The 21908-nt window shown below is 34.6% G+C and overlaps 1 protein-coding gene across 2 annotated transcripts in view; it reads left to right on the forward strand.

Moving 5' to 3' along the window:
• The first annotated feature begins 3341 nt into the window (after positions 1-3341).
• sgip1b (SH3GL interacting endocytic adaptor 1b) overlaps positions 3342-21908 on the forward strand; it is a 41870-nt gene continuing 23303 nt past the window's right edge. The window contains exons 1-13 of one of the 2 annotated variants that reach the window (XM_073849235.1): positions 3342-3536; positions 8115-8178; positions 10157-10181; positions 10293-10349; positions 10441-10498; positions 10615-10796; positions 10898-10909; positions 14226-14237; positions 19320-19344; positions 19446-19521; positions 19635-19699; positions 20244-20324; positions 21440-21514. In XM_073849235.1, the coding sequence (XP_073705336.1) occupies positions 3527-3536; positions 8115-8178; positions 10157-10181; positions 10293-10349; positions 10441-10498; positions 10615-10796; positions 10898-10909; positions 14226-14237; positions 19320-19344; positions 19446-19521; positions 19635-19699; positions 20244-20324; positions 21440-21514 (742 nt within the window). In that variant the 5' untranslated portion in view covers positions 3342-3526. Of the gene's footprint in view, positions 3537-8114; positions 8179-10156; positions 10182-10292; positions 10350-10440; positions 10499-10614; positions 10797-10897; positions 10910-14225; positions 14238-19223; positions 19345-19445; positions 19522-19634; positions 19700-20243; positions 20325-21439; positions 21515-21908 lie in introns of those variants that run through there. The other variant, XM_073849234.1, reaches the window with a different exon arrangement.

The raw sequence follows: 21908 nt of genomic DNA on the forward strand, positions 1-21908 counted from the left end.
AGGAAGACCAGTCACTGTATAACATAGCACTACCCACTTCAGTGAGGCTGGAGCACTGGGAACGGGCGGAGCCCCCACCCATCCTGCAGGAGGTTCGGAGCAATACGCATATGGCTCAACTAGGACATATGGAAGATTGGAGGTGATTGAACCCTCGTGATGATGGTAGACGGTCTACCGGGGAACACGGCCTCTGCGGGTTACCGTGGAAGATATATGGGATTCAGTTAAATCTCTCATGTATCCCGAGCCTTCTATCGGTTCTGAAGGATTCAACGAGAGAGGCCTGGCGCCTAGACGTTCCGCCACGTCAGGAGCCGGGGAAGGAGGAACTCGACAGGGTCAACTATGTGGACACTCTGGAGAAGATAGCAAGCTGACCCGAGCCAGTGCCACTCTGTGTTTCTTCCCATTTGAGGTGAGAACACAGGAGGAAACTGGCACTACAAGAAGGCTATAAAACCTAGCGAACGTGTTGGGGGTTGCCCAGCCCGCAGCTCTACAAATGTCAGATAGCGAGGCGCTGCGAGTCAGCGCCCAGGAGGATGCAACACTTCTAGTTGAGTGAGCTCGCAACCTGAGCGGGCAGGGCACACCCTGAGCTTGATAAGCCAGGGCGATGGCATCCACTATCCATTGAGCCATCCTCTGCTTGGAGACGGCCTTCCCCTTCTGCCGTCCTCCGTGACAAACAAAGAGCTGGTCTGAGGTCCTGAAGCTTTGCGTCCGGTCAACGTAGCATCTTAATGCTCGGATGGGACACAGCATTAAGATTGAGACAAACATGCTAGTAACTTGTTAATCATGCTAACAACATGCTAGTAATATGCTACACATGCTAGCAACATGCAAGCTAATTATGATCAAATCATGTTAGCAACATGCTAATCATGCTAGAATCATGCTAATCATGCTAGAATCATGCAGCAACATGCTAGTTACTTGCAAATGATGCTAACAATATGCTTGTAACATGTTAATCATGCTGTAAACATGCTAGAAACATCTTAGTAACTTGCCATCCATCTATCTATATAAAATGCCCTCCACTAATATTGGCACCCTTAGTAAATATGAGCAAAGGTGACTGTGAAAATAAATCTGCATTGTTTATCCTTTAGATCTTTCATTCGCAAAACTCACAAAATTCTAACCTGTCATTGAAGCAAAACGATGGAAACTGGTGGGAAATCTCATTATGAAATAGATGTTTTTCTCTAGTTCACGTTGGCCACAATTATTGGCACCCCTAGAATTTTGTCTAAGTAAAATATCACTGAAGTATATTCCCACTAATATTACAATTTGTTTAGCACACCAGGGTGGCTAGGAGTATAAAATTGTCCAGTCATGACTTTCTGTTCCACAGGATTATAAATATGAGGAACACAAAAGCCAAATTCCCTTAATCATCCATCAGAAGTAAAACCAAAGAATGTAGTTCTGATGTGCAGAACCAGTTTGTCGAGCTTCACAAAATAGAAAGTGGCTGTAAGAAAAGCGCTAAAACAATGAAAATCCCCATTCCCAATTAAGAAGTTCCAATGAACTAAAGATGTTACAAATCTGCCTAGAAGAGGACGTGTGTCTATATCATCCTAATGCACGATAAGGAGGAGAGTTTGAGTGGCCAAAGACTCTACTAGGATCACAGCTGGAGAATTGCAGAGAATTGTTAAGTCTTGGGGTCAGAAACCCTAAAATAAAATGATCAAACAGCCCCTACATCACCACAAGAGGGTTTCAAGAAAAATCCTCCTGGCTCACCCAAAAACAAACTCCAGCATATTCACTTGTCAGACATGATTGGAACTTCAAACAGGACTGGCTTCTATGGTCAGATGAAACTAAAAATTAGCTTTTTTGGCAGCTAACCCTCCAGATGGTTTTGGTGCAGACAGGGATAAAAAAAAGTACCCCATGCCCACGGTTAAAAATACTGCTGGTTCTTTAATGTTGTGGACCTGTTTTTCTGCCGGAGGTCCTGGACATCTTGTTTAGATACATGGCTTCATGGATTCTATCAAATACCAGCAGATAAAAAATCAAAACCTGACTGCCTCTGTTAGAAACTTACAATGGGCAGTGGTCTTCCAGCAGGATGATGATCCAAACCAAACATCAAAATCAACACAAAATTGTCACTGAGCACAGAATGAAGCTTCTACCATGGCCGTCCCAGTTCCCTGACCTGAACCCTGTATAGAAACTAAGAGAAGAAGCACCAGCATAAAGCTGGGAAGAGAGAGATTCTGGAGAATCGAGAGATTTTGTTTAAATGGAATGGCCTCTGATCTCTTGTCAGGTATTCTCCAAACTCATTAGACATTGTTGGAGAAAACTCAGAACTGTTATCTTGGGAAAAGGATCTTGCAGTAATTGGGTGCCAATAATAGTGGCCAACGTGAACTAGAGAAAAACATTTATTTCATAATGAGATTTCACCCCTAGGTTCTATTGTTTTACTTCAATGACAGGTTAGAATTGTGTGAATTTTTTGAATGAAAGATCAAAAGGATAAATTATGATTTATTTTCACATCCACCTTTGCTCATATTTACCAAGGGTGCCAATATTAGTGGAGGGCACTGTATCTATCTATCAAACCATTTCAGACTGAAAACCGTCAAACTTAATTAAAACTTTTTAAACTTCCTGGCCAGGCTTTTCAAGCCAAATTTTTTTTTATCTAGTTTAAAGTCAAAATGTCTTAATGATGGAATTGTTTCTTACAAACACAAATTTTCCCTTAAAAAAACATTACTTGAAGGTGTGAACATTTTCAGCAAAACATTTCAATGATTTTGACATCAAAGCACTGAGTATAAGGTGAAAGACAAAAAAAATGATATAATTATAAAAATATAATAAAAAAAAAAAAAATCTATTCATTTAGAAAAATACTCAACTTGTGGCCTCAGACTTTGGTTCACCGGCAGGCGGCGCTTTATCATATAAATATCGTTCACTAGATCAGACCAGAGTCCGTTTGCCCCCTCATCCCTTTTGTGAACGTACGAACCCTACTACGGCTTGGCTTGGCTCATGAATATTAATGACGCAACGTGACGCAGGCCCACCTGATTTGCTGACGGAGTGGCGTAGAACTCTAGTGAATTTGCGAACCAACGAATCCTGCTACATTGAAAGGCTTGGCTCATGAATATCAATTCGTCACCTGACTGGACGGTCCAAGAAGGTTACCAACCTACGTCGACCGTGACCTTATTAATATTCATGAGCAAAGCCTCCGCCATAGTAGGGTTCGTAATTACGCGACCCTCCCACACTGTTCTCCGTTCATCGGCTGTCCTCAGCATCCCCTCTGTGATGATGGCGTGTGTGGATGCTGCTGATGCGGCGGTGCCCGGGGCCTAACCCACCGGTTACCGGGAAACCCGAGAGACGAGGACGTGAGGGGCTGGGCAGTATGAGCCTTTCCTTTAACGACCGGTTACCGGATCACTGCTGTATCTCATGTCAGTTTGTTTGCTCGCCTGAAACCGAGGAATGAAGTGCTGCAACCATGATGCAAGGTAAAAAAAAATCCACTTTGGGCCCTTAAATTCATCGCTTGTCTGTTGAGGTTATTTATTCGCGTGCTAATGTTCCCTAGCCGGCTGTACTGTACATGACATCCAAACACAGCACATGCTTGTTTTGGTGTCTGTCTCCTTGAAGGAGGTGAAGGATTATGTGTCTCACGTTGTATGGCCAGTGGGCATGTGTATTTGCACCGTGACACACACAAACATCATGATATGGCACATTTAAATCTAGGCTTTTCTGTGGGCCAGCTTTGCACATGTGGTCCAGTGCACAAAATAAATCTGCCATCAGGATGCTTATGTGTCTTTGCTCTGTGGTCCACAGTCCCACCCTCATGATCTTATAGGTCACTTCATGCCATGATTTAGTTCCTCTAATTTAAAGGGATAGATCACCCAAAAATGCATTTTGTCAACATTTATTCATCCTGGTTTAGTTCCAAAGCTGTGTGTTTTTAAGGAAATTCTGAAGAATCCCTAGTGAAAAATAAATGCACTAAAATGTATTTGAAATACTTTTATTTCATGCTAAAGATACTGAAGATACATTTACATATTTATGTACTTAATAAAAACACCCTGGAATTGTACTCTAAGTATACTAAACTAATTTTGTATTTAATGCACTTTAATTATGCAAAAGAAGTGCTGAAGATAAAGATATATTTGTATATTTGAGTATGCTAAAGTGGACTATTGCAGGTATACTTTAGGTACACTTGAAAAATCTTACATTTAAAGACCGATATTATTGTCATGCAATTCTTATTAGTAGCGACATTAAAACACATTATAAGCTTAATATTAAGAAATGTGAATTGTGCACAAGTAGTACTCCAAATAAATTTTAATTTTTATATCAGTAAGTCTTCAGGGATATGTCAGTAAATGTGTTCATATATTTTCACTATGCTTAGTATTTTAAATGTATTACTTTTTTAGTAGGAATAAGCTTTTTTGTATTTTTTCCCAAATGCTTACAATGTGTGGGAACTGGAGCTTTCAAACTTCACATTGGATGCAAAAGCATTATATAAGTACCATATACACTACCGTTCAAAAGTTTGGGGTCAGTAATTTAAAGTTCATTTTCTTTTCTTTAAAAAATTATAATACACATACTAGAATATATTTTGAATAAATGCACTTACATTTCGATTCATCACAAAATGCAAAAAAGATATCAGTTTCAGCAAAAATATTAATCAGCACAGCTGTTTTCAGCATTGATAATACTTATTTTTTTCTTTAGCATCAAATCAGCATATTAGAATGATTTCAGAAGGATCACTGAAGACTGGAGTTATGATGCTGAAAGTTCTGCTTCGCCATCTTAAGAATAAATTACATTTAAAATGTATTCAAACAGAAATTACTTCTTTCAAAAAAAGTAGTATCTTTTAATAGATTAGTTGATACCATTCTCAATACCAGTCTAAAGGATTACTCCACGTTCAGAATAAAAATTTCCTGATAATTTACTCACCCCCATGTCATCCAAGATATGAATGTCTTTCTTTCTACAGTCACAAAGAAATTACGTTTTTTGAGGAAAACGTTTCAGCATTTTTCTCCATATGGTGGACTTCAATGGTGCTCAACGGATTAGAGGGTAAAAATGCAGTTTTAATGCATCTTTAAAGGGCTCTAAACAATCCCAGCTGAGTAATAAGGGTTTTATCTAGTGAAACAATCGGTCATTTTCTTAAATAAATTAATATTTAAACACTTTTTAGCCACAAATGCTCATCTTGTCTAGCTCTGCGATGCGCATGCGCACTCTGTGCATACACTTTTACTTTGTAAACACTGGATCTGCAGCGATGTAGGATTTTTTCGACATACCCTAACTGTACTGTAGTCAAGATGCGCATTTGAGGTTAAAAAGTATATAAATTGTACATTTTTAATAGAAAACCTTTAACCTTCAATCTGTTGAGCACCATTGAAGTCCACTATATTAAGAAAAATCCTGAAATGTTTTCCACAAAAAAAAAAAAATATTTATTTGCGACTGAAGAAAGAAAGACATGAACATCTTGGATGGAAATTTCTTATTTTAGAAGTGGAGTAATTCTAAGTAAATCCAGAAAAATGCCTGTTTGTCTACAAATTAGATGCAGACCTTGAGGGAATAATGGTTTAAATTTCAATTGGTTTCTCAAACCAGTTTACCAAATGTGACCCTGGACCACAATAATAATAATACATCATAAGGGTCAATTTGAAAAAAAATGGGATTTATACATTATCTGAAAGCTGAATAAATAAGCGTTACATTGATGTATGGTTTGTTAGGATAGGACAATATACAACAATTTGAAAATCTGTAATCTAATGGTGAAAAAAAAAAAATCAAAACATTGAGAAAATCGCCTTTAAAGTTGTCCAAATGAAGTTCTTAGCAATGCATATTGATAATCAAAATTTAAGTTTTGATATGTTTATGGTAGGAAATTTACAAAATATTGTTCATGAAATCCTAATGATTTTTGGCATAAAAGAAAAATCGATCATTTTGACCCATACAATGTATTTCTGGCTATTGCTACAAATATACCTGTGCTACTTATTACTGGTTTTGTGGTCCAGGGTCACACATGTCTTCGAAAGACTTAGAATGTAGTGTATGTGTTGTATGGATCACCCTTATGATGTGTCCTTTTTTGAAGCTTGAAAACTTCAGTCCACATTGATTGTCAGTGCAATCAATTATTGGAAAGAGCAGCCAGTACATTCCTCAAAATTTCTTCTTTTGTGTTCTACAGAGAAAGAAAGTCATAATCTTACCAAACTGTCCGTATTAAGTGGCATTTTAGGATTCAAGTGTTTAGTTAGCAAGCTGCACGCAGTTTCATCTCCTCATATTTGTTTTGTAGTAACTCGACTTAATTGCTTCACGTTTAGCCAAGCGGAGGAGGAAATGTCAGCTTTTCTCTAGAGGCCTTTTAGACTAGAAGCATCATGAGTGAACCCACAACTCGAGGCTTATGCACTGGCACTGAGCCCCCCAAGCCGGCCCATAGGCCATCATGCCAAGATCTCCAGGCAAAAAAGTCTTGTGACTTATTTGGTAAAATCGTCCAGTATAATGCCAGTTCTCAAGGGCTTTTGTTTCTGCATTAAAGTAAACTGGCAGATAGAGAAAATATTGAAGAATAAGCATTAGATCTTGCATTTTGGTTGCTGCTGACACCCTTCCATCAGTAAATGACAGTAAATGCATAGCCTCATTGCAAAATTTGGTTTCATCCAGGTTAAACATGCACTTTGAATCCCAGTACAGAGTTAGAGAGTGATGTTGCCTTGATGTAAATATTTAAAAGAAACCAAAAAATATAATCATTTAATTCAGTCAACTTAGAATGAGGTCTCGGGGAAAAATGTTTTTGCATTTTTTAGTTGCACATGTTGAAATATTTATGTGAAATGTCACTCCCCTGGTGACTGAATTCTGCGTTTGTTTTTCAGATGCTAGTGAAGTTTGGGTAGTTGATAACAAGCAGTGTGGCATACTTTATCTAAAAACATTAAAAACATAATTACATAAACATAACTTGCATAATTGATACATACTGCATTCAAGATATACACATTAATCTGCAACAATAAAACAATTAAATCACATGACTATCTCCAGCACAATAAGAGATAATTATAAACATATACAGTACTGTTCAAAAGAAAGATTGGGGATAGTAAGTTAGTAAGTTCTATTAAAATTATTAAGCAGCACTGCAACTGTTTTCATCATTGGTAATAACAATAAAGGTTTCTTGAAGACACCAAAGACTGGAGTAATGATGCTGAAAATTCTTTTTGCATCACAGGAATAAATGACGTTTAAAAATATATACAAATAGAAAACAGTTATCTTGAAATGTGTAATTGTAGAATAATTCACAATATTACTGTTTGTATAAACAAATAAATGCAGGTTAAAATCTTACCGACCCCAAACCAAACCCCAATGATAGAAATTAATACTTTTATTTAGCAGGGATGCTTTTCATTGATCAAAAGTGATGATAAAGACATTTATGTTACAAAAGATTTCTGTTTCAAAGAAATACTGTTCTTCGGAACTTTCTGTTCTTCAAAGACACCTGAAAAAAATCTACTCAACTGTTTTCAGTGTAATAATATTAATAATAATAATAATAAATGTTTTTTGAGCAGCAAATCAGAATATTAGAATGATTTCTGAAGGATCATGTGACTGGAGTAATGATGCAAAAAAATCAGCTCGGAAATCAGGAATAAATTACATTTTTCAATATATTCAGTTAGAAAGCAGTTATTTTAAATAGTAAAAATATTTCACAGTTTTACTGTTTTTGCTGTACTTTAGATGAATGCAGGTTTGGTGAGCAGACTTCTTTAAAAAACATTAAAAATCTTACTGTCCAAAAACTTTTGACTGGTAGTGTAAATCATTGTTCTAATATATTGTATTTGTGTATAGGTATAATATGTCATGAGCACTTTTAGATCAACTGATGTTGTTCTTCTTGTTACATGTTGCACTAGAGAAACTATTATTTTGTTTCTGATGACTTTTAACAGGACTGAAAAAGCGTACCCGAAAGGCATTCGGGATACGGAAGAAAGAAAAGGACAGTGACTCCACGTGAGTAAGAACAGTCCGTGATATGACCGTGGCCGTCAGCTCCACACATAATTGGGCTTTCTATAATGAATATGCATTGCTAAGACTTGGCTCAGTGTCAGTTTGTCAAAAGTGCAGAAGTAGAAGAGCCAGTCTTTTACTATTGGCATAAATTCTGGTCCACATGGCAGCTTATTTTTAACAAAAACCACCCACTTCAACAGGAAAAGACAACTGGACTAAATTTACAATAGAGAAACCAACTGTTGAGTCCATTTTGTCCACAACAATATCTAAAAGCCTCACAATTTTTCTAGTTTTATATGATTGACTGAATGAGAAAGTATTTAATAAAATAATAAATAAATCTAATAAAATATTTTAGGGTTAGGTATAACCACAAAAGGTAATATTCATTTTAATTTAGCCCATGGAGTTATGCAGTGTTTTTGATTATATATCCTGGTTTTTCAAGACATTGTCAATACATGTATTTCAAAGACAAAAATTCCATTTGAGTAGGTGAATTTAATTGAGAAATATTTCATAGTAGTACATTTTTTGTGGTTTCTGCTTATTGTAATGCTTATTTAGTCAGATTTTAAATTATTTAAAGTATATTAATGCCCCCTTGGTATTTTCTTCTGATCCCTTAGTTTTTAAGAACCACTATCCTAGGGACATGTCAATCTAAAATGGATAATATACTATAATAATAGCCTTCACTGGCAAAAAAGTCACAAATTTCCACAAAATGTTGTAATTATTGAGAAATTAGAATCAGTACCAGCTTTTATCACAACAACAACAACAAAAAAAACTCTGAAAGCACAATAATATAATTTTGCTTGTGCTTATTTAGTTTATTGTCCTTTAAGTTGATCATGAAAAGATTTTCTAAAAATTTGATACCTCACAAAATTGGGAAAGTCCAGTTAGGCATAACCACAAAAGGTAATAATAATTCAAGTTTTGCCCATAGAGTTATGCAGTGTTTATTCATTTACATGGCTTTTCCAGGACTACAATTTTTTTTTTCATCAAATATCCAGGTTTTTTAAGACATTTTCAATACAGGTTCATCAAACACAAAAGAAAACATTCGAGGAGGTGAATTAAGTTAAGAAATATTTCATAGTAGTACATTTTTTGTGGTTTTGGCTTATTGTAATGCTTATTTAGTCAGATTTTATATAATTTAAATGTATTATATTAATGCCCCCTTGGTATTTTTTTCTAATCCCTTAGTGGTTAAGAACGTCTATTCTAGGGACATGTCAATCTAAAATGGATAATATACTATAATAATAGCCTTCACTGGCAAAAGAGCCACAAATTTCCAAAAAATGTTGTAATTATTGAGAAATCAGAACCAGTACCAGCTTATATACAATATATAATTTTACTTGCGCTTATCTAGTTTATTGGCCTTTAAGTTGAACCACTATTTTAAGGGCATGCCAATCTAAAATGGATAATATACTATAATAATAGCCTTCACTGGCAAAAAAGCCACAAATTATTGAGAAATCAGAATCAGTACCAGCTTTTATCACAAAAAAACTCTCATTTTGCTTGTGCTTGTCTAATTTATTGGCCTTTAAGTTTATAATGAAAAGATTTTCCAATGTGATACCATTGACACCTCACAAAATTTGGAAAATCCAGTGGGCCCTGTTACCTTGCAAACACTTTGTATATAAAAACGGTATACCTGACTTTGGATGTTGCATATCAGCCCGCCAGTTATATTGAATATTATAATTTTGAGTCAGTTTGTAATAATATTTTAGTGTACGATGTATATAAAATGGTCCGTAAATAGAGTGTGGGTTGACATCTGAAGCCGACACTGAGCAGGGTCACATACTGTAATCACAATCTATTGTCTTTTTGCCCATTTATTTGGTAAATTTGAAGTATATGTGTGTATACTTATTGTATATACTTATCATTGAGATATATTTAAAATCTGAACATTTGCTTTTATTTCTTTCAGTGGATCACCAGACAAAGACAAATCTGTGAGTACAACATAATCCATGACAGCGAAGACGAATATACCTTAAGCATTGTTGTGAAATAATATATCATAGTTTTTTCTTACAATGTCTCATCCCACATTTCTTTCCCAGAAAAAAGCCAATGGTGCACCTAATGGCTTCTATGGTGAGATCGACTGGGATCGATATGTAAGTAAATCTCTCAGAATGCAGATTTTTCATGTTTTCTTTATAGTTCCTGTGAATGTAATCCCTCATGTGTTTATCTGTTCTGTAACAGAATTCTCCTGATGTGGATGATGAGGGTTTCAGTGTTAAACCCGGAGAACAAGGGGGAAATATCCTTCCAGTCTGCGCTTGCATATTGATCTGTACTGTTTCTCACCTTTTCTGACTTTTAATTAGTTAAAAAAGGCTAAAAACTGTAGAAAAAAACTTCTTTAACAAGACTCACCAGCTCCAAAAGTCCAAAAGACGTTCTTCTCCTCCAGTGAGTCAGAGGGAGAGGAGGAGCATGGGAAGAAATTTAAGATCAAGATCAAGCCGTTGGCAGCAAACAGTGGGAATTGCACAGTGTCTACTATGGATGAGCTGAAGGCCTCAGTAGGGACGCTGGCGATCTCTCCTTCACCTCTGGTTAGTGTCAGAGTTATGTTTTACAGAGCTGATGTCTCGTAATATTCACACTCAAATACTTAGATGATTTCCTCTGTTTTTGTGTTTGTTTCCTCACACAGAGAAAGAGTCCGGTAAGCAAGTGTTTTTACACTTCCTTAGACCCTTAAAGATGCAATTACAGTTGCATAATATTTGTCACATTAGTTTGGTTTACATATCTTAGCTCTTAGGATTATTACAGCAAATTAATCAGTCAGATTCCTAGTTCAAGATGGTGTAACAATATAGGGATACATGATATTGCATATCAGTAATTTTAATTATTTATTGGTTGGTGTTTGTCGATATTAGGTATATAATTGCACGTATGTATATTCATTACTTGTACATTTATAATAGATTTGCAATCATCTAGTGCTCACTTAAAGTCAATCTTTAAAAACACTAATAATCTAATAACACTGTTATATGTAATGTGTAGCAAATCTTATTTGTATAGTTCACCCAAAATAAAAATTCTGTCATTAATTACTCACCCTTATGTCGTTTCAAACCTGTAAAACTTTTGTTCATCTTCGGAACACTAACTGAGATATTTTTGATGAAATCCGAGAGCCTACATAGACAGCAACGCAACTGACGCATTCAAGGCACAGAAAGATAGTAAGGACATTTGTTGTGTGTTGTGGTACGTTAGTAAGCTAACACAAAAGAGAAGAAATTGGTAAATAAAGTTGTTTCCTTGCACAAAAAAGTATTCTTGTAGCTTTATAATTTAAGAGTGAACCACAAATGTCACATGGACTATTTTATCAATGTCCTTACTACGTTTCTGGGCCTTGAATGTGGCATTAACATTGCTGTCTATGCAGGGTCAGAAAGCTCTCGGATTTCATCAAAAATATCTTAATTTGTGTTCTGAAGATGAGCGAAGGTCTCACAGATTTGGAACGACATGAGAGTAATTAATGACAGAATTTTCGTTTTGGGGTGAGCTATCCCGTTAAAATAAACATCCTTTTTTCACACGCATGAACACAAAACTGTTCTAAAGTTTGGAGTCAGTAAGATTTTAATTTTGTATGCTTTTAAAACAAGTCTGTTATGCTCACCAAGGCTGCAGTCATGTGATCAAACTTTTTTTTAGATTATGACATTTTATTGCAATTTCAAATAACTGTTTTCTACTTTAATACTGTATATTTGTCAAATTAAAATGTAATTTATTCCTGTGATGGCAAGGCTGAATTTTCACGAACCTTTAGAAATCATTCTAATATGCTGATATGATGATCAAGAAACATTTCTTGTTATAATAAATGTGGAAACATTTGTGTTGCTTAAAGGAGTAGTTAACTACCAGAGCAAACATTTACAAATAATGTACTCACCCTGTTGTCATCAAAGATGTTCATGTCTTTCTTTCTTCATTCGTAAGGAAATTATGTTTCGTGAGAAAAACATTTCAGGATTTCTCTCCATATAGTGAACTTCGTGAGTTTGCCCACGAGTTTGAACTTCCAAAATGCAGTTTCAGCTCAGCTTCAAAGGACTCCAAACAATCCCAGCCAAAGAATAAGTGTCTTATCTAGCGAAACCATCAATAATTGTCTAAAAAATATATACTTTTAAACCTCAAATGCTCATCTTGTCACGCTCTGCCATGCACATGCGTACTCTGTGCAGTCCTGTTCAAGACAGGTAGGGTATGTCAAAAACTCCCATCTCATTTTCTCCTCCAACTTCAAAATTGTCCTACATCGCTGTTTTACCTTTTTTGTAAAGGGTGTTTGACCTTCTTTGCAAGTTCTCTTTGTAAACAGTAGGTTGGCGCTTCTGCAGTGATGTAGGATTATTTTAAAGTTGGAGGTAAAAATGAGATGGGAGTTTTTCGACATACCCTAACTGTTGAACCGGAGTACACAGAGTATGTATGCGCATAACAGAGCTAGACAAGACAAGCATGTGAGGTTAAAAAGTTTATAAATTTTTTTTTTTTTTTTAGAAAGTGACCAATCATTTTGCTAGTATTTAGAAAGTGACCAATCATTTTGTAGCTGCATTATACTGCATTTTGGAAGTTCAAACTCATGGGCACCATAGAAGTTCACTATATAGAGAGAAATCCTGAAATGTTTTCCTCAAAAAACTATTTTTTATGACTGAAGAAAGAAAGACATGAACATCTTGGATGACAACAGAGTGAGTACATTATCTGTAAATTTTTGTTCTGGAAGTGAACTACTTTAATATTTTTGTGGAATATGTGATACATTGTTTATTTATTTATTTATTTATTTAGTTTATTTTTATTTTTATACTGATTAAAAATTTGAATTTCTTAAAAATAAATCTTACTGACCCCAAACTTTGTTTATTATTACATTGGAATATTATTTCATACATTTTTATGCTGTGATGCCTTGTACGCTTGTACTATTTAGATTATTATTTTTCTGAAAATAATCTGATAAACAGTAAGAATTTTAATATTGGTGCAGTTATGTTTCAATAAATACTGACATACAGTCAAACCAAAAATTATTTAGACACCATATATTATTTTTGATGTTATTTTTACTAGTTGGTGCAGGGCACTATAGTTCATTTATGTAAGTGAGGATAGCAAAATAAAATAAACTGACATATTATACCCAAAAATTCTTCATACAGTGGACTACCAGTTAAATTTGGGACAAAAAAATAATTTAGACACTTTAACCTGAACATGTTTTTTCTTTAATTCCTAATACCACTTTTGTTTCTACAGACTAAACCAAATTAAGCATTGCTTGGTAATTGGTCAACAAAGTATTGATAGTTGTGTAAATATTGTCATACTAACAGCTGTCTGAATTTTTTGGTTGATTGTAATCCATTACATACATTTCTATCAGTTATCCGACATTATCAAGGTGAATTTGTTCAAACACAGTTTGATTCTTTTAAATTACCATTTTCTAAACTATAGTGAATAAAATGTGAGAAATGTTGAAGGTGTCTAAATAAATTTCGGTTCGACTGTAGATGAGCGTCAATCATAAATTCACTATTTAAACAGAAATTATTTACATTATTTGAATAAATGACTTTTATGTACATTTACGTTTATGTATCCAAAGCAGTACATTGCATCTAACTTATACAAACCCTTGAGCATGATATTTCTATTACCCTGTTGTACTATTTGAGTTACAGAAACACATTTATAATGCATTTATGCTTCATGTATAATGCAGAAGTGTGCTTTTACAGTTTTATTTAACTTTGTAATATCACACACAATTAGTAGAGCAGGTTTGCCAGTCTAGATATTAAGAAACATTTTGGTTTGGTCTGTATGCATTAGGTGAGGAAAGGTCCATCCCAGACATTGTTTATTTTTTGTTAATACTGTCACTCGCTCTCTGACCAGGTCTGTTCTTTCTCCTTTTTTGCTGATCTCAGAGGCGAAGTCCAGTAAGTATGGATCTTGTAAATGTCAAAAACAACTAAAAAAATGTGTTGCGTATGATACAGAGGTCTGATGCTGCTATCGCATGCGCAGTAGAGCCATTGTTAGGTTGAACCTTTCATTGTGATCATGCTTCATACTGTGTTACTGCTGTACTGACAGCTTGATACCCTCGTGGATCAATATGAGTGAATGATTAGATTCTTGATATCCTCTACAGCTTCAGCATGTTGGATGTGAATGTTCCAGTGTTGGCACCTGGACTCTGTTTTCCATTAGCTGAAGATGTTTGTCACTCATGTAACTAATGGAAAACAATGTCCAGGTGCCAGATAATACCCTCTGCCTGTTATCTCTCAGAATTTTTGTGTTTTAATTAGGGCTGTCAATCGATTATTTTTTTTTTAATCACAATTAATCGCATGGTTGTCATGAGTTAACTCGCGATTAATCGCACATTTTTATCTGTTCTAAATGTACCTTAAATTAATACTTTTTAAAGTTTTTAATACTCTAATCAACATTGGCATGGACAATTATGGATGCTTTAAGCAAATATGTGTTTATTATCAGTGAAACCATACTTGACATCAGTGTTGGGTAAGTTACTTTAAAAAAGTAATTAATTACTAATTACTAATTACTTCATCAATGTTGTATTTAAAATACTTATCTAATTACTGTGTCTAAAAAGTAACTTAAATACTCAATAAGTAATTTAACTAAATACTTTTTAAAATCCCTATAAACCTTGAGTGGACAAAAAATAGAAATTAAACTCTTTAAATAATAGATAATTAAATAAAACATGAGTCAAACATTAAATAGTTTAGCATTTTAGCTTTTTTAATAATCTATATTACATTCTATGAAAACATTCTATAATAATAAACTTTTTTGTAAGAAATGTAACCTTCTTTCGGTAAGAAACACAATTCCAGAATAACAAAAAATATATATTATTCTTAAGAAACTTAAGAAAAGTTAAACATGACATGTATCAACCTGTAAACGTGAAACTTAATTTAAAACAATGAGTTTAATAAATGTTTTACTTTATTTAAACAAATCTAAAATGTTATTTAGAATTTCAAGGAGCTTTTATAATACTATCCACTATTTTAATATTTAAAACATTTTAATGACCATTTTTGTAATCATGTCATGTGTTTCCACAAAGTGAACTGTAACCTTGCTCATTCAGACACTTTTCTGCGCTACCGAAGTAAAATCAAGTTTTGGCTGTTTAGCAGGAGTTGCCGCAGTTTTATCCGTTGAATATGAAGGATCACACAGAAGTGTTCGTCTATGCTGCCGTGTCAGGTGCTTGAGTACTCGTGCTATTGACAGCGCAGCGGCCGATAGTTTTTTTCTCCCCAGGACATAGCTTACATATTACTGTAATGTTCTTGTCTGCTTGTTTCAGAAAACTGAAGTAATGGGCATATTTCCATTTCGCAAAACAGCCACTCGCTTCAGCCGAGTCCAACATCCCCTTTAAGAATACCATAGGAGTATGCAGCAAACTTGCGCGAAATCACGTGCACCTGCACTTCAACGATTTTAAAGCGGCAGAGTTTACTTTCACATTTAGAAGATTAATTAATCAAATTAAATAATGATATTCAGCGAGTTTAATTATTTTACAGTGTAACGCAAGTACATTAAACGTAACTGTAATTAAAATACTTAAAAATGAACAGTAATCAGTTACTCTACTTTTTCAGTGGAAAAGTATTTTAATTACAGTAACGCGTTACTTAGTAACGCGTTACACCCAACACTGCTTGACATAGAGTTTCAACTTGTTTCAAATGTCATAGATGTTTTTCAAATAACTTGTTCGTGTCTATTGGACACATGAAAAAAGAACATAGAAACACCAGGTTCCCATTACTTCTCTTTCTTTGCACTGAGCAATTTACTTACACAAGCCTGTTTACATTATTTGCAGGACAGAGCCGCTCACTTCTTCTGAACATGCAAAATCTACATTTATTATTACATTTGTTTGCTTCTCGGTGCCCACATACTGTAATTTAATGCAGCCAAGTTCTCAACAAAACTTTCCATTGTTTTGATTTAATATTTCTGTTATCAGACAACCAAAGTAATATGAAATAATAACTGAAAAAAATCCTGAATTATGATCATGATCATTTATGATCATTTACCGGCATCTGGACATAAGTCACTATTCCCTGCATTATTATCGTTGTTTTTAACTTCCTGTTTGAATGCCTTCAGGATCCTTTGACTTTTTAGGAGTTTACCCATTTAAAGTTATGTGATCCCAAAAACCTGCTTCTTTTATTTTTTAATGTATTGTTTTGGTTATAATGTACTGATTGGAGAGCCTGGTCTCATGAAAATGCGCACTAGCACGACTTTCTGTTTCTATTTGGCGTTCTATTAATAAGCTGAAATTAACTTTGGCGTGCATATAATACACCGTTTTCGTGTGCACACTCGTATGTGGCTTTACGCATCAACCCCCACAGCACCAATCCTAACGTAGACCGACTCCGTTTGCATTCATTAAATATGCCAGAAGTGCCGGTGTTGCACGAAAAAGTGCAAGTACGCAAAAGGATAAAATACAGTCGTGCCTGCTTACCGGCCCACTTCAAGCACTGGAAGCAACATAATATCTGGTTTAACTGAAAGCCCTGCTCCACTGCCGCTCGCTGAACAGAGCAGACGCAGATATAAAGAGAGGGAGGTGCGCGCATTGGGAGACCTCACGCACGTTCAGCAAAACCGAAGAGCCTCAGAAACTATATTAGGTTTGTCCAATTATGTGTTTATGTATTGTTGCTAGACACTTCGCTAGGTTGCCAACATTGTGCATCCATTTCTTTAACTATGGGCTAGGTAGTGGGTCAAACAGAAAATGCGCGCTGCGTTAATCGTGCGTTAATAAAATTAGTGCCGTTAAAATGAATTTGCGTTAACGCGCTATTAACGCGTTAATTTTGACAGCCCTAGTTTTAATTAATTAAAGGAATAGTTCACCCAAAAATGAAAATTTGATGTTAATCTGCTTACCCCCCAGGGCATCCAAGATGAAGGTGACTTTGTTTCTTCAGCAGAACACAAACAAAGAATTTTGACATAACTACTGATTATAATGACTCCTACTGTATTTTTACACATTGCGTTTGCGATCATAGAACGAGAAACAACAAGCACTACTCTACACTGCTCAAAATGCGCGTTTGAATAGTCAGTACTGAATTCTTTAAATATGAAAACGTACTTACAGGCCGTCAGTCAGAAGCGTAGACTGTCCTTGCAACATTGGAATTGCCCCACTTTATAGCCTTAACCCTTTGTGTACAGCTGGCATTGTAAGCTGCTCTCCCAGGTTCAGGAAACAGTCCTCCATGAAATGCACAGCACCCACTCGAATATTTGCATTGTACTGTTCCAGGACAGTGATGTAAATATAACTTAACCACTGATTTCTAGTTGTGTCCTCATTTGAAAGACCAAACAACGTGCTTCGCAATGAAACAAACTGCGTCTCCACAACATGGCGGCTGCAACACTACTACAGCTGGTAAAAGTTATGCTTCCTTTCTTTCCATATACATATGGGCGGTGTTATGCTAATCTACTCACCCCGTGACGTGGACCAGTGGAGGCGTGTTTGAACGAGCCGTTTCACGGGGGTCTGGCTGAATCTTAACTTTCATAACAAATATCTCTTTGGTTTTGAGACTTTAAGCTTTGCAACTTTACAGATCTCATCTATGCACAAACAGCTTGTAATACTCCGAAGACAAAGGAAAACAAGAAACTGCATCATATGACCCCTTTAACACACAAAGCAACTGGTCTGTGCAAGAAACTGAACAGTGTATATATAGTTTGATAGGACCTCAATGTATCGTCACGAGCCGAAGGGTTTAATTTTGGTTTTGTCTGTGAATGTTTTTTTGACTGTTAACGCCGTGGGTCCCATTGACTGCCATTATATGACTGACAGACTCCAGCAGTTTGAGTTAAAAATATTTGTTTGTATTCTACTGCAGAAACAAAGTCACCTACATCTTGGATGCACTGGGGTTAAGCAGATAAACGTTTAATTTTCATTTTTGTGTGAACTATCCCTTTTAAATGCAGTTTTGGTTCAAGATTTTGTGGTTTCTTACTTGTTAAAACAAGGATGCATTAAATTGATCAAAAGTGACAGTAAAGACAAATGTATCACAGTTGCTATAAAAATATTCAGCAGCATTTTCAGCACAGACAATAATAAGAAATGTTTCTTGAGCGTCAAATCAGCATATGTGACCCTGGACCACAAAACCAGTCATAAGGTCAAATTTTACAAAACTGAGATATATACATCATATGAAAGCTCAATAAATAAGCTTTCTATTGATGTATGGTTTGTTAGGATAGGGCAATATTTAGCCGAGATACATCTATTTGAAAATCTGGAATCTAAGGGTGCAAAAACATCAAAATACTGAGAAAATCACCTTTAAAGTTGTCCAAGTTAGGTTCTTAGCAATGCATATTACTAATCAAAAATTACATTTTGATAGGTTTACAGTAGGAATTTTACAAAAAATCTTCATGGAACATGATCTTTACTTAATTTCCAAATGATTTTTGACATAAAAGAAAAATCAATAATTTTGACCCAAACAATGTATTTTTGGCTATTGCTACAAATATACCCCAGCGACTTAAGACTGGTTTTGTGGTCCAGGGTCACATATTAGAATGATTTCTGGAGGATCATGTGACATTGAAGATTGCAGTAATGATGCTGAAAATTCAGCTCTGCATCACAGAAATAAATTACATTTTAACATATATTCACATAGAAAACAGTTACTTTGAATTGTAATAATATTTCACAATATTACCGATTTTACTGTATTTTTGATCACGTAAATGACCATAAAACGGGCATGTAGAAGTTTTTATTTTTTTATTTTCTATTTTTTATGAATGTCAAAGCCAGAGGGTTTCTATCTCACCATGTCAGTTAATATAAACGTTTTACAGTATTTGTGTCTTTTAAATGTCATTGTTATTGGCATTATCTTCTTTTGTGATCTTTGTTACAGTGCCAGATGAAGCGAAACCTTTCAAGTGAGTGTTCATTTGAAAACCTTGATGAAAGTTTTATTGTGTATTGTTGTATTACTCCTGTTTGTAGATCATAGTAGTCATTTTCACTTTGCATATTCCAGGTGAGGAGATTGCCAGACCAAGACGATCTACTCCAACACCCACGACAACTCCAGGACCCTGTTCAGACCCGCCCAGGTTAGTACACTGTTATAAACTGTTTGCGCTGTTTGAATAACATTACTAATTTTCATTGCCTGAATACCCTTGGAATGTTTTGACCTTGTATTTATACTCTGTCTCATAAAAAGAGAAAACACAACAGCGTTCTTCGGCCCACCATTTGAGAGCAATTTTGAAGCACACAACTCAGAAGGTAAAACAATATTCTTAAATGTGACCCTGGACCACAAAACCAGTCATAAGGGTCAATTTTCTAAAATTCAGATGAAAACTAAATAAATAAGCTTTCCATTGATGTATGGTTTGTTATGATAGGACAATATTTGACCAAGATACAACTATTTAAAAATATAGAATCTGAGGGTGCCAAAAAAATCTAAATATCGAGAAAATCGCCTTTAAATTTGTCCAAATGAAGTTCTCAGCAATGCTGATTTTTGGCATAAAAGAAAAATTAATTGACAATAATTTTGACCCATATGATGTATTTTTAGCTATTCCTAAAAATATACCTGTGCTACTTAAGACTGGTTTTGTGGTCCAGGGTCACAAATAACCTGACACTAATTTGTTACTTTATTTGTGGTTTACAAGATCAAATTTTATGAGAAGTTTTATCAAAAATGTAACTGAAATATCATTTAAAGTATTGTTCTTTCATGCCATGCATTGCTGTGATTTATAAGGTTGTTAAGGTTTGTATTGATAGCTTTTTCTTTCATAAATGTTAATGACAGTGTTCCCGGTTGAGCCGGAGCTCTGGTGTCAGTCCACTTCTCTCTCCACCTGTGTTCTGAGCAGATCTCTTCCCACTGGAGGTACTGCATGTCAGATGTGCAAAATGTTTTTGATAAAGCCATTTTGAAGATCCCCAGTGAAAGCCCCAACAAAGCACACAATGGTGACAAACGTTAAAGTATAAAGAACCTGAAGAAGAAAAGTTTTTTGTTATTTTGTTATGTGCATTTGTCATTTTTATGAGTTATTTTATGTAAATATTTCTAAAAAAAAATTGTCTTAATTTTAGTTTTATTTCAGTTAGTAATTTTATCAAATATCTCACTTAGTTGCAAGTTTTTTTTCCATATTTTTTATTTCAGTTGACAGAAATGTTTTTAAAAAGTTATTTTAGTTAACATTAACAACCCTGCTTCAAAACATAAGTGATGCATAAAATGTATGTGAAAGTATACCTCAAAACTATTAAAGCTGGATTTTGGGTGTAATGTAACAAAAAATTCTCAGCAATCAGTATCAATAAAAAAAACTTTATGGCATACTGGCATGCTAATCTTAATTCTTCTGTCATGATTTTAAATAAAAAATGCTAAATAAAAACAAAAATAAATAAATATTACATTTGTATTAATCCACTGTAAAATAAGAAATCAAGTATAATAATAATAAATATTATATATTTAATAATATGATAATAAATTATTTTGCAAAACAGCTGTAAAATTACAATAATATTTATAGCTGTCTTAATGTCTTATTTTCCAACATTAAACCAAACTTTTATTTTGATGGAAAATGTCCTTAAAGCTTTTAAAGCTGATAAGCTTTTCTCATTACAGTTTCTGATTTATTACAAATAATCGTGCAGCTCTAGTTACTGGCCTTGGTGTGTTTATGATATTGTCATATGTGTAGTATTAACAATATATCAATATTTATTTTAAAAACTATTATCAATATTGCAACACCCCTAAAATTAACTATATGATCATAAGATCAGCAATGATTCATAACATCTCACACATCTTACAATGAGGAGAAGTAACATGCTACTGTTTGAATATTCATTTTTGCATTGTTTTCTGTACTGTTTTCACAAAATGTTAAAACTATGTAAAATGTAAACTATTTATATTGGGCAGCATTCAGTAAGGAGGTGCTTCTTTCTAAACATGCCTGTCATTTGTCTTTTCAGCTCCACCTCCGCTTCCTCCAAAGAACATTCCTGTCACCCCACCTGGACGCAGTTCTAGTTCTCTAGGGTCCTCCGGTATGTACTGACACTTCCAAAATTTTATTACAGAATACTTGTTCCCAGCTCTATGTTGGTGGTGGGGATGTTCTATATTGATAAAAAATGATATGATATGATATAGATATTTTTATTATATTCTATATATTCTGTGCGGTGGTGCGTTCACAGCAGTGACAGGAAATTGTTTATATATATATATATATATATATATATATATATATATATATAATTTCATTTTTTTTTTTTTTTTCACCTTAAAGTGATTTCACCTTGCACAAAATGGCATTTTTTCTAACCTTATTATTAAATTGATTGATTAAATGTAAAAATATAACATAAAGGATGATGCATACCTCATATTTTATGTAAATTCTTACATTTAATCAATAAATTCAGCTAGAATAATTAT

Source organism: Garra rufa, chromosome 10, assembly GCF_049309525.1.
Source record: "Garra rufa chromosome 10, GarRuf1.0, whole genome shotgun sequence".
NCBI lineage: Eukaryota > Metazoa > Chordata > Actinopteri > Cypriniformes > Cyprinidae > Garra > Garra rufa.